Source organism: Idiotropiscis lumnitzeri, chromosome 3 (assembly GCF_059441095.1).
Source record: "Idiotropiscis lumnitzeri isolate Australia: NSW breed Sydney's pygmy pipehorse chromosome 3, RoL_Ilum_1.0, whole genome shotgun sequence".
Taxonomy (NCBI): Eukaryota; Metazoa; Chordata; class Actinopteri; order Syngnathiformes; family Syngnathidae; genus Idiotropiscis; species Idiotropiscis lumnitzeri.
Window position 1 is genome coordinate 9,417,269 of NC_142393.1, and position 13,607 is coordinate 9,430,875.

Sequence of the window (13,607 nt, forward strand, 5' to 3'; positions counted from 1 at the left end):
CGTTACCTGAGCCTTGAGCAACTGTGATGGCATTTTATATCAAATCAAAATGGCCGCCCCCTGAGATGGCTGAAAATGGTTGGGTTTTGCTGATCAACTCCTACTCCACAAACTCGATAATAATTCATCAGAATGCCAAGTTTAGACTGGTGAGGGCACATAGAACATATCATTGCGAAGATTTTTCAGGGGGTTGACTTGCCTTCAATGGTGGGGTTCAATAAAAGTTCAAACCATATAAATTCTCATGTCAATATGGTTTTTTTTTGTTTTGTTTTTTTGTAACAAACTCAATTGTCCATAACTCAAAGTTGCAGTGGATTTGGTCATTGGAAGTAATACACTCTTTAGAAAAGTTGACTGAAATCAAAATACTAAGGCAACAAACTGATAAATTTCAAAGTTGGGAGATTCAACTAAATATTATAACAACCCAGCAAATATTTTTGGAGCAAACAACTTTCTTTCTTCGTCGTGGTTCCAACAAAATTCCGAATACAAATTGTCTTTCTTTTTAGAGCAGGCGTGGGCTAAATCCGGCCCGCTGAACTTGAAAAAAAATTAAATGCATAAAATGTTTTTGTTTTTTTTTCAAAATACTGTGGTTTTTCAAAGACATATATATTGTTGTAATGCTTTTGTTCACTTTCATTTAAAATGTAATTAATTTTTTTTCTCCGATGAGGTGAGGTTACCAAAATACTCCATCCATCTGCTCCTGGTCCGGCCCCTGTGTCAAATTTTAGAACCCAATGTGGCCCGCCAATCGAACATTTTCCCACCCCTATTTTAGAGTGTAGCTAATTTTGTAACATAATGTTTTTGAAAACAAAATGAGTGCGGAATAATTACCCTAACCAGAGAGTGAAGTGATTAAAGCAAACTTTTGATCAGGATCACGATCTGCATTCCCGCTAGTGTCTGTAGGATTTTCATTTCAACCCACTGGAGACACACTTTGCTTAAAAAGAACTTCTTAAGCTCCTCAGTCAACTATATTTGAGCAGCGCCTGTAGAAAGAATGGGCAGCCCACGCGTTATTGCAAGGCCTCATCCTCCCTTTGCATGTCCCTTTTCTTCTATGTGCTTTTTCTTTCTGCCAGGACGTCTCAACAGCAGTGCTGCCTCGGCTCTCTGAGAGAAAGCCAATGTCTGGCAGGAATCAGTGCAGCCAGAGACGGCGATATGTGTGTGGAGGATGCCAGTGATACGTGTGGGCTCAGTTCCTACAAGGTAAGTCGCTTTGGCCTGATGCAGCAGCAGAGGGCAAACACAGTTCACTGGGTTCAAAATCAAAATGTAAATTTACAAGTTCGGGTCAATTCGGTCCAAATTAGCAATCGACAATTGCATTAGTCACAGAAGAATTGATGCTATAAAGTCAGTGTCTTAAATCCTGGCCTCTCCTCTGATGATTATGGCAGTAGTTCAAGTCCTTGGTCAATTGCCTTATTTAATTTAGACAAATGACTGAGAGTCAATTACTGCTGAAGATTCGGACTGACTTACAAGCTTTGCTATCTTCAAAGGAGCCTTGTGGAACAATTGACCTTTTTGTAATTACAGAACCATGTTCAGGAAATGGATGGAATAATTTAGCTTGGTAACATAGCAGGAGACTTTGGATTTTTATTCATTTGGATTTTTATTATTTTATTATTCCCTATTTCAATAACGTACCAGCAGAGGGGCGTCTACTTTCACGTTTATCGCTTTCAAATCACCATTTGCCACTTTTATCAGAATTCCTCCGTTGTATTGTATTCCTCTTAATGGGTTAATGAAATCAATTGTTTATTTATTTTTTGGCTGAAATGTTTTAAGTCAAAGTCTTTTCAGTTATCTGCATTTTCCCCAAGCAATTTCGGTTTCCAGAAGGATACGTGAGATGAAGTCTTAAGAGAACAAACGGAGTTCTTCATTTCCCAACTTGATTGTTGAACTGCCTGAATGTCTGTACATAGTTTTGCAGCAATCACACGAATGACAATAATTGAATAAAAAAATGTTTTTAGTCAGAGAGGTAAAAAAAAAAAAAAAAGAAGTTTGTTCCAGGGATTATTTCTAAAGCAAATAGAAAGCTATTTATTTTTTAGAGAAGCCCAAATTTGACCTGCAGCTGATCTACTGTAGCTCCACAAAACACCAAAACATTTTCAATATGCAGCAAAGAAACAGATACTGCACATACTTTGAACATACTGAACATGTCGTGACTGACTGTGACCCCTCAGGAGTGCTGTGACTGCTGCTCTCTGGGGCTGAAGTTCCGCACGGAGGGTCACGAGTGTAAAGCCCACCGATACATGGGCCTCCCCTGCAGACACGTTTTCCTCTTATGCTGTGAGGGGGTGGACACATGGGACAAGGGTGACGACAGCTGGCATGCTGTGAAAGAGAAGCCCGCTCTCAGTGCCACTTCACCCCCGAAAAAAGGTAAGGACAGGAAATGCAGACATCACACACACAAAAAAAAAAAAATCACATCATATGCCTCATTCCATGTGGTCAAAACATTCAATCGATGCACTGCCGGGAACAAGTACTGCCTCTGACCACAGCTAATTTGTTTTCTTGGCATTTAAAAGAAGCAGGTCGCCCCGCATGGGTGAAAAATGGTGTAATGGCCTCCAAGAACAAAGTGCAATCCTCCTGTCCAGCAAGCTTGGTTAATTCCAAAAGATTAAGTGCTGTATCTTCTTTAGTTCTCTGCTTTGCTCTTCCAAGTTTTGTCTTGGTGTTGTTTATTGTTTCAAGTTTGAAAACTCACTTAGTTTGAAATCCAAATAGTTGTAAAGGATTATTCTGTCTGTTAATAAATGATGCCCTGGTGCCTATAGATTAAAAATGCAATATTTGCTTGTATATAGGAGGATGACAAGACATCATTTTTTGTTTTTGGAATTTTTGATATGAAAAGGACTGTGCATATTTATGAATGGCTGCACAAAAAATAGAAATGTATGCGTTAGCAGCAGTGTTGCTACGGTTAACTTGAATAAATATCTTAGTTATTTAACTGATTACTTGATTTTGAAAGTAACTTATTAGAGATGCTGATTACTTGCCTTCAAAATGAATTTATTAAAGTTACTGATTAATTGATTTTTAAAGCAACTAAATTTTACTAAAGTTACTTTATTAGTTACATTGAACAGATGCAGACAATTACAAAACAAAATTGCAAACCGGGTTTGCCTGAATTTCATTTGCAGTATATTTTTATCAGTAACATTTATGATTTTTTTTTTTAGTAAACATAAAGACAAATGTTTTTTTTTTTTATTAACATAGAGTAATTATTTTTATTTGACGAAAGAAAGTTTCTATATTGATTTCACTTAACACAGCCCGTTAGTTGTTATTTTATATTTAAAAAAAAAAAGTCCATTTTGATCAGGCATGGGCAAACTACGGCCCGGGGGCCACATGCGGCCCATTAAACATTTTAATCCGGCCCGCCAAACTTGAAAAAATAAATGAACCTTATTAATATTTTATTTTCGAAATACTCTGGTATTAAATATATATTTTGTTGTAATGCTTTTGTTAATTTTCATTTAAAATTAAAGGTATTTTTTTTTTCTCTGATGAGGTGAGGTAACCAAAACACTCCATCCATCTGCTCCTGGTCCGGCCCCTCTGTCAAATTTTAGAACCCATTGTGGCCCACCAATCAAAAAGTCCCCCCCCCCCCCCTGATCTCGACTTCACTTGCCCTGGCAAACTTAACAATTATAATGTACATTAATTGTTTAAAATCCTATTCTCAGGGGGCGTGTGTTCTTCAGATGTAAATGTGTCTGCGTTGGGCATTATGCTGCTATTTGTGTGTAAAAACTGTGTTGTACCTACAGTGTCTGACAGCCTTTATCCAAATGAGGCCTTCTCTATCGGAGAAGAGCGACACGGCGAGAATGCGGTGGAGGCGCCTGTTGAGGTGGAGGACATGGACGAGTGCTTGATCTACGAGGGCAACATCTGCCAGCACAGATGTGTAAACACACCAGGCTCTTTCCGCTGCGAGTGCTTCCCAGGATACGTGCTGCAAGAGGATGCTTTCGCTTGTGCGCAAGGTAAAACTTTATGTGGTGCTAGCAGACATTTCCAGTGAAGCACATGAGCAGGAAAAGTGTCTCCGCTATCAAATATGATTTACAGTCAACATTTAATGTCATTTTTTCTTATATGCCCGCAGCGTGTTATTTTCTCGGTCTCATTTGAGTTCCTTCCTGTCTGCGAGTCCCGATACCACCTAATAATAGCAAATCACATGCTAACATCCCTTTCCTGGACTGACAGGCCTTCTTCACAAATCACAGCTCTTTGGCTGACAAAAAGCTTTGCAGTCTTTGATGACAAATATTTTCACTGGTCGGAAAAAACGTGCGCAAACTGAAAACAGGCGCCCGGCTCACATGTCCAGTATGGGAGGTATTTGCAGATAACGTTCTACGGCTTGGCTTCAGCGAGGCAGACTCGATCAACAAGACTTTCGCCAACACAAACCTGTCTTGACAGGATGCAAAATTACAGTCCAGGATGAAGCTCGCCAATAAAGGCAAATGTTTGTCTGAAGGCGATGCTTTTTCCTGCCGCACCTTCACTGCTATGACAAATTTTCCTATGGCTGCCAGCATCTTATCCTCAAATGGAAAAGCTGAAATAGGTGTAAGCCTTTAACTAAGGCAGTGGTAGGCAAGGCAGACTTCTTGATTATAGTGTAATCCCTTGTGCTTGTGATGAGATTATTCATGTTTCCGCAGAGACGGTGGATGAGGAGAACACGCTGAAGGAGGATGACAGGCAGGGGGTGGAGCCTACCACCTTTTTGACGCCACCCACCCAGGCTGTGGTGCCAGTCAACCCCTGTGAAGGTTAGAGAGCTTTATGAGGGGAAAGGAAGCGTCATGTCTGAGCACTTTCAGTCACTTGTATGTCCATGTGCAACACTTAAGTGTCCATCATGATGTCATTTCAAATGGCGGGAAGAAATGCTGGTGGTTAGACATGCTTGTTCGATTGTAAAGGTTGAAGTTGGATGTGCTAGGCTTGGGGTGGCCAAACTGCGGGCCCGAGGTCATTTGCTGGCCAATTTCCAGCGGCCCTCAGCGTATATCAAAAAATATTTTTGACCCTATTGGGTACGGGTGTTAAAAAAGTTGGGTGGTTGCGACAAATATACCCCACACGCACCTAACTAGGACTAATAAATTTGACTTAATATGCAAAGAAACTATTTACAACCAAAATATGAATAACATACCTCTTTATGATGCCTCATAAATTAAAGGGACAGTGTGCAGAGTGAATTTTTCAAAGTTAAGTCATTAAAAAAAAAAACACTATTAATTTCAATAAGAAATATATATCATATAAAATATGTTCTGTGACATCAACATACATTTTATTTAGTGCTGATATACTAACCGCTAATTACAATACATCAGTAGCGACAAGTCTTGCCGCCACCTTTCTGCTAAATTCGACACACTGTCCCTTTAAGATATTTAAATGAAAACATTTTTTTCTCCACTTTCTGCTGTCTGTTCAGGTCTGATAAGTGAACATATCAAATTAATGATTTAAAAATGATCATCTTCTTACCGATTACTTCTGCTCAAATCATTCACTGCCAGCATAGGTAAAAATGAATGGACTTTTTGACGTATATACCCGTCAATGGGAGTGAATGAGTTTTAAGAGATCTGCTCAGAGCAGGCATGGATCTATTTTAGTGGGATACCGGGATGTGGACCTCCCCAAGATCATGAAAAATCCCAAACTGATTGCCTTATCATTTTTAATAGGTCTTAAAATAACTAAAACCCAGCTAAAAACAATTAGAATACATAATAGCTTGATTTTTTTGCGTGTTTTATGAAGTCTGACAATGTCAAAGTGGCCCTTGCATCCTTCAATTTATTTTGTATGAAGGTAAAAGTTTAGGTACCCCTGTTCTAGGCTCTCTAACTTTGCTAAAAAAAAAAAACTCATTTTGTTTCTCTTGAACATGACAATGAGTTTGAGGCAATGCAATTTGACCTGTATAGCTTTGCCGTGAAAATTGAACAACAGGGGAGAATGCAAATAGAAAGTTCTGTTTGCTGCAGAGGTGTGCTAGGTTCCGTGTTCCATTTCACGTGATCTCCCTCTAATATTTGCAGGAAACGGCCCCTGTGACCAACGTTGCATCCCGGAGGGCGGAAGGCCACGCTGCTCTTGTTTCCCAGGCTTCTCCCTCATGGCTGATGAACAATCCTGTGAAGGCGAGGCACATATAACACTGGGAAGATTTTTCCCACAGCTAACTGGGGTCTCGTATGGAGGTTGCGTCTACAATTACAGAACAATGTGATGTGGAATTTCAGCTCTCAATTTAGGAATAGTTTGGCTCCCTTTGAATCAAGATTCTTGGAATGCTTGGTGCTGATTTAGCTCATCAGCATCTCAAGACATCTCAAGATGCGCAGAGGAGATACAGTTTTAATCTCTTTTGCTCCTGGCAGCAACACACTATGAAACAGACAAATAATACTGATTCAATTTTTTTTTTTTTTTTAGAGCTGTCAAAATTAAAGCGTTAACTCAGGTGATTAATTCAAAAATTTTTAACTCAGTTAAATATTTGAACTCAGTTTGGTTTACTTCAAAAATGATTTGCATACTTTACAAATATTGTGACATATTAGCCTTGCAAACCAACACTGCTGGAGTGTGGCGCTTGTGGGCAGTTTTGAGAAATGTTTCGGAGAAAAATGCCTGCAAAGATGTCTCCATTTAGATCAAATTCAAGAATCAAAGAACACTATTAGAACAGCCTTCGAATTAAATATACTTCATATTTTGGTGATTTTGCATCAATTCCAAGATATTATTCAAGTAAATATCTGTTATAAGCTTCGCGAAAAATAGTAGTTGAAAACTGTGATTAATCCGATTAATCATGGAATTTTTTTGTGATTAATTAGTTACAAAAATTAATCTCTTGACAGCACTATTTTTTTTTTTATGTCCTCCCTGAAATTATTTTCTATCGGCCACATTAGCATCTGACCAACTGCTTTTATGGCATTCCTCTTGCTGAAGTGAAATGTTTCCGCACGTAGCCCAGAGAATTTCTCTTCAATGTCCCTCATTTAGCTGCCGACCGCACATACACAGACAAATCCCAAAATATTAACCACCCCTCTTTTCTCAGTGGATTGTCTTTCCTCACAGCGACACGTTTCTCCTGTGCTCATCTTCTTCTTTTGCAGATATTAATGAGTGTTTGTCAGTGCATGCCTGCCAGTTGAATGAACGCTGCATGAATGCTGCAGGGAGCTATGTCTGCCAAAGACTCATCACCTGTCCCCCGGGATACCAAATCAATGGAGACATTTGTGGAGGTGTGCCACCCTTTTATTTGTTCTTAGTTTTATTAGCACCCTGCAAAATAGTATCAAGTGAGGCACATGTTGAATTCACAGATTGAACGAAACAACCTTGAGGAGGACATATTCAAACTAATTGTGAGACCATAGACCCAAAAAGTAAACACTAAAACATGTCATTCCAGCTCCCTTTGGAATTTGCTTCCAGTTTCATCTCTGCTGTGCATTTCTATGTAGGGGAAGTGCCTCATGTTGAGCTGCAGCAATATGTCTCATTACTTCCATGCACCATAAATTTGTCCTGTGCAGAGGTCTCATTCATAAAGCGGCAGCAAGTGCTCTTGTAGATGATTATTAGACGTGCTGCAAGTGCTGCTTCCCTCTGCAGGCTCTCTGTGGAGTCAATCAAAGGAGACTTCGCTAATCTTGTGCTCTTTGTAAATGTAAAGAATGTTCAATCAAGCACAAAGAGCATTTAAGAAGAAACTGTATTAAATAGCGAGGCTCAACGCAGCAGTCATTTAGGCCATCAACTCTTCGTTTGCGCTGAGACGACATAGCGGAACGATTTTGTCATGTCACTGTTGAAAAAAAATCGACAGTGGACATTAAATTATTTATATTTAATCGATTGTGCCAACCTTGCATCAGTAATCGTCGTACTCGCGTGGTGCTTTGGGGAAATGCACCAATTCCTTTTTTTTTTTTTTTGCGACAATGGCGCAGTGTAAAAACACCACGCTAATTAATTAATTAACTACACCCGACAATTTTCTATGATAAGTACGAACTTACTCCGGCCGATGTAAAGATGCAACTAGCAATTGTCGATTGTCAGTCAATTACGAGACCTCTGTCAATCAAACTTTATTTATAGAACTCATTCCCGACATAAGAATGCAACTCAAAGTGCTTCACACAATTAAAAACCCTCGCCACTGCACCACCCACAAGGACACAAACACACATGTGCAAATCAACACAAATTAAAGGTAAGAGCGCAATGTAATGAGCCAAGATCCTGAAGTCGTAAAATAGACCCAAAAAAATTACGAATAATTATTTAATAAATAGTAAGAAGCTAAATTACAAAGGTGGGTCTTGAGCCAGTTTTTTTTTTAAACCAAGCACAATCCCCGTCGTTGGTGAGCTTGCAATTTTTGTTAACCACTCTACAAAGCAAGACAAAATGCATTCTGGCAATGTCACTTTCAACCAACAATGAGCTAAACTGAGCAGTTCCTCCAAATACAGAGATCTTCAAACAACAAATGTGTCAGAAATAAAAACAATTATTCTCATGTCGTGACGCCCCAAAAAAATTGTTGCCACTGCATTACTATTGAATAATAGATGTATTTCTGAATAACTTTAGAATCAAATATTTAGCAGCACTAAATCTCATCCCATGGTCGTCTATTGTCGCACATTTGTCCATTCAGAATACATTTCTTTTATTTCAACATTAAATCCCTCTATTTAGTACAGAAAAATCTCACTTTCTAAATTGCTGGGTGTGAAATTCAAATTATTAGCCAGATTAAGTTCATTTTCTGTCTGTCATTAATACAGGAGAAACTGTAGAAGGAATGCGTACCATGGGGACGCATAAAAAAAAATGGAACAATATCATCCACTTCTCCCTTGTTTTCTTTAATTAGGGCTTTATCGCCTGTGCCAGTTAATTTCGACTCCATAAGATAGAAACAACCAAATTTCTCGCCAACATCGTTAGGAATGATTATTCACAGTGGGCTACAATTATTTCGGCTACACATGACATAATTGTTGTGTACATTTTAATAAAACGCCTCGGGTTTAAGGGACCATACTCATTCCCTGATTGCCTTCATTGTTAGCGAGGTCACCACCAGTCTCACGTTTTTTTTCCTGCTCCATGTCTTCTTTCTCCCTTGTCTCAGTCAGCATCAGATTCAGTGCTGCAATTACAGCGGCAAACTCCATCTGGCATTGTTTGAAACTACTCGACTCTGATGCATTATTCACTCTTGCACTCCCCATAATTTGTAATTCCTTGAGATAGTGATTCCCCTCAAGTGTTGGGTCTTACTGTGGCAACAGATGCCGTTTGATTGACATGAGGTAAATCCCTTGGAAGGCAGGTGTTGAGAAGACTCTTGAGGCATATACAACCGGTTTCTGCCCGAGTAGACAGATGTGCATTCAAAAGTATCGCAGAAGGCATGTGATTACTGAGTAATTTCTATCGTTAAAAATGAGAACTGCATCATTTAGTCAGTGATGGATGATAAGCACAAGATTTCTATACGTTACTCATTAAAGTTACCCGGCAGCTATAAGACTAAGATGCAAGAAGAACTTGCCTTACAAGAGACGTTTTCGTCTCTCCATTACACCGCAGTGCCATCTAGTGGTGGCCTATGGCGTTACACGCGTTATGTTGTCAGCACCATAAACAACATTTGTCGCATTAATTAGATCGATTTCCCCACTTTTATTGAGCCAAGCCAGAAAAACAGGAAAAGACGAATAAAAATTTTATTCTGTATAGTTAAATGATGACGGATACAAAGGTTAATTATGCCTTTTTGTTGTAGTCGTAGTTGAAGAGCGTTTTGTTCAGATTGTCACTGTACGTGGCTGGCATAGATATGAGAACAAAGACATTTTATTTGCACTAAATACATAATCATTTTCAAACCATTAAATTTGGTTTGGACTGGATAATTCCCCGCAGCACACCTGATTATCTCTCCCAGCACACTAATTACCATGGCATAGTGGTTGCTGGTTGGAATTGCGTACAAAAGATTACTTGACTGAAACTGATTATGTTTGATCTGTGCTCTTTTTGCAGTTAATCACGGACACGCTTTAATCAGCCCTGGTGTTTTACTTTCTTTTGCAGATGTTAATGAGTGTCTGGAAGGGAGTCATGACTGTATGCCCGGATATGAGTGCGTAAATACAGAAGGCTCGTTCAGGTGCAACCTCAAACCTCGTTGCTCTGCTGGATTTGAACAGGACGCACAAGGCAACTGTATAGGTAGGAGGAATCTTTCTTATTCACCATCCAATTCAGCCTTTGGCTCAAACGCAAGGCAGGAACTCAAATAATTTTGTTGAGTCATTCACAAAGAACCACACACAAAAAACAGGAATTACTGTAACTGACCGGCCGTAAATGTCCCTCCTGCCATTTTCAGAAGGAATCGATTTGCTTTGACCTTCCTAGTAGAGAAAGTATCACATCTGACCGAGACGCCTTTTGTAACTACAAAATCTTGTTGTTTGTACACAATAAAGGATTAAGCAGTTTTCCTGGTTCATACACACAAATATTTTACTGTTTAGCAGAAGCTGAGCAGGACAAACGGAGTGGAAGAAAATTATCATTTCAGTCGACAGAAAATGGCAACTCGACCGCCCCCTAACCTGTATCTGGGTGAATCTTTTGTTTTTGTATTTTAAAAATTAATGATCTTGTTGAAAAGAACATCTAATACCTAATTGCTCTGAAGCTATAATTCCTCGCTAAAAGTTTCATTACTACTAAAAACTAAAGACAAATCAAGTGGGACAGAGGAAGATCTGGAGATAAAAAGAAATAAAAAAATCATTTTTTGATAGCATCTAGACTAGGCGTGGGCAAACTACGGCGCAGGGGCCACATGCGGCCCGTTAAACGTTTCAATCCGGCCCGCCGAACATGAAAAAAAAAAAAGAAGAAACCTTGTTAATGTTTTATTTTCTTAATACTGTGGTTTTTCATAGACGCTTTTGTTCACTTTCATTTAGAATGAAATGTATTTTTTTTCTCCCATGAGGTGAGGTTACCAAAACACAACACCCATCTGCTCCTGGTACGGCCCCTCTGTCAAATTTTAGAACCCATTGTGGCCCACCAATCAAAACATTTGCCCATGCCTGATCAGGGCTAAGAGAATGACAGCATATAAGATTTGCAGCTCAAAGATAAGCGACAACAACGATGACATATAGCGCTATATAAGCTACATTAACGCTACCGTTTTTGCTCACCAACTTAACGGTTAAAATTTGCTACTTGTGACTTGCACACACGGCTTAGCCCTACCTCTGGAAAATACGCCTACCCTGTATTTATATTGCGATGTGAATAGTAAATAACCTACACTTGTAATCAACATTGCTTATTCCAAGAATAAATCATAAAAAACTATGTTGAATGATTATTAGCAAAAGGATTTTTTTTTTTTTTGTTTGAAACCCAGATCAGTCTAGTCATGCGCGTCCTTTACCAGCAGGTGACTCCCATGCAGCCCTTGATGACGGCATGGTGTGTCACACAGGTGAGTGAGTTGCAGGCAGCAGGGACACGAGGGTTAAATGCCACACAGGCAGGAGATCAGAGAGGCTGCTGTCGGGGGGGCTTCAGTGGGGGCGGATAAAAGGCAATCCTGTGTCCTTTCCAAGTACAAACTGATGCTGTGGAATTAGCCCCAAGGGGCAGGAACTGGGGCAAGTCGAGGCAGCCGACGCCACTGTAAAAGAAGTTGAAGAAATGCTCTGAAATATGGAGAAAATCCGACACGCTGTTCATTTCTCCGAAGCGTTGCAACCGTGTGATGTGTTTGCCTTGATATCTCAACGCGGTTCCAGTGATGTCCCGCTGCTTCCGTGGCCCTGTCTGCTCACCGCTATCGCTTTGTGTTTTTCTGTGCTAGATACTGATGAGTGTCACACTGAGCCATGTAGTTCAGGCTTTAACTGCATCAACACAGTGGGGTCCTACGTGTGCCAGAGGAAAATGGTATGCAGCCGTGGCTATCACGCTAGTCCCGATGGAACCAGTTGTGTTGGTAAGATTTGAGGCACGACTTTAATGTCTCTCATCCAGAAGGGCATTTAAAAAATAAGTAGTGAGTGTGAGTGAGTGAGTGAGTGAGTGAGAGTGCGAGAGAGAGAGAGAGAGAGAGAGAGAGATCCACTATCTTGCAAAATTGGAAAGCCATATATTTTTGTAACCGAATATAGCCAAAATGGAGTCACACAATCACATTCGGTGTTAATTACGTGTGAGTCCTCTTCAATGAAGATGTTAAAACTTAGATCAAACGACAGGGAAAAAAATTACGTCACGCTGGTCAATCATTATCGTTAAAATTGTAAATTAAAAATAATCACGACAAATGTATGGAAAACTATTAAGATAACAAAAAAGAAAAGAAAATTGCGAATGTTCCAAGTGTTATAGTGAGTACCCTGAAGTTATTTAAACCGCAACAGTTATGTCGATAAATGTTCGGTAAAGAATTTGCCAAGAAAATATTTTTTAATATTTTTTTAATTGTTGTTTGTCAGCTGTTATTGTTCTAACAAAATAATATTGTGTGCATATTTGAAGACGACAATTTTTAGTGGAGAAGTTGCTTCGGAACACGGGATTCAGACTGCTAACAGATCGTGTCCACGCATTTCAAAGCAAAAGGGCTCGTTCTTTAAAAAAAAAAAAATGAAGAAAATAATGAAAATAAAATAAGATTAATATTGGACTCACTGACAAGGAACATGAACCTACTGTACCAGGCGGACCTTTCAATTCAGCTTATGAGCAATAAAAAGGAAGAACTTTTTTCAGATGGTGGTAAATAAAACATATTATACACTTCACTTCACAAATTAAAACAGAAACCAGATATTTCAATAACATATCTGTGAGGAGAATAAGATCATCTTCCTAAAAATAGTCCGTTTAAGAGGGTGGACCTGATTCGTGCCAGTAAGCCAGCCCTCATCCTGCGCTGGAGCCCGGCCAATGACGAGTACAGAGTTCCCAAATATGACCCGGGCGGTGGTACGAGCAGCTGTACTTTATTAACAGTCCGTCAGATTAAAAAAAAAACTGTGCACGTGAGCCCCAAAAAGAAAACATTGATTCTGTTTAACCTCATGAAGACAGTCTCAAACCACCGAATTAGACTTCTCAAGTACGCACTCAAACATGTGCTGCAAATTTCTTGTGTCTTTAGCCGTCAATGGCAGGAAATGAGTGAATCACATGTTCCAATCTTGAACGTCCCTGTGTGTCTTGTAGATGTGGATGAGTGTCAGAGCGGTGCCCATCGATGCGGCGAGGGCCAGCTGTGCCACAACCTTGCCGGATCCTATCGCTGTGAATGTCAGACTGGCTATCAGTACGACTCCTTCAGACGCATGTGTGTGGGTATGTCGGTATCGTTTTTTAATTTCGACCGCTATTCCTCAGCT

General features: G+C 39.6%; 1 protein-coding gene across 4 annotated transcripts in view; it reads left to right on the plus strand.

The window, feature by feature from the left end:
• Positions 1-13,607, plus strand: part of fbln2 (fibulin 2) — a 29,043-nt gene that overhangs the window by 11,267 nt on the left and 4,169 nt on the right. For 3 of the 4 annotated variants that reach the window (XM_088291924.1, XM_088291926.1, XM_088291923.1), the window contains 9 exons: positions 1,104-1,233; positions 2,235-2,436; positions 3,858-4,076; positions 4,767-4,877; positions 6,168-6,269; positions 7,260-7,391; positions 10,267-10,404; positions 12,065-12,199; positions 13,435-13,563. In XM_088291924.1, the coding sequence (XP_088148050.1) occupies positions 1,104-1,233; positions 2,235-2,436; positions 3,858-4,076; positions 4,767-4,877; positions 6,168-6,269; positions 7,260-7,391; positions 10,267-10,404; positions 12,065-12,199; positions 13,435-13,563 (1,298 nt within the window). The remainder of the gene's footprint in view (positions 1-1,103; positions 1,234-2,234; positions 2,437-3,857; positions 4,077-4,766; positions 4,878-6,167; positions 6,270-7,259; positions 7,392-10,266; positions 10,405-12,064; positions 12,200-13,434; positions 13,564-13,607) is intronic. The other variant, XM_088291925.1, reaches the window with a different exon arrangement.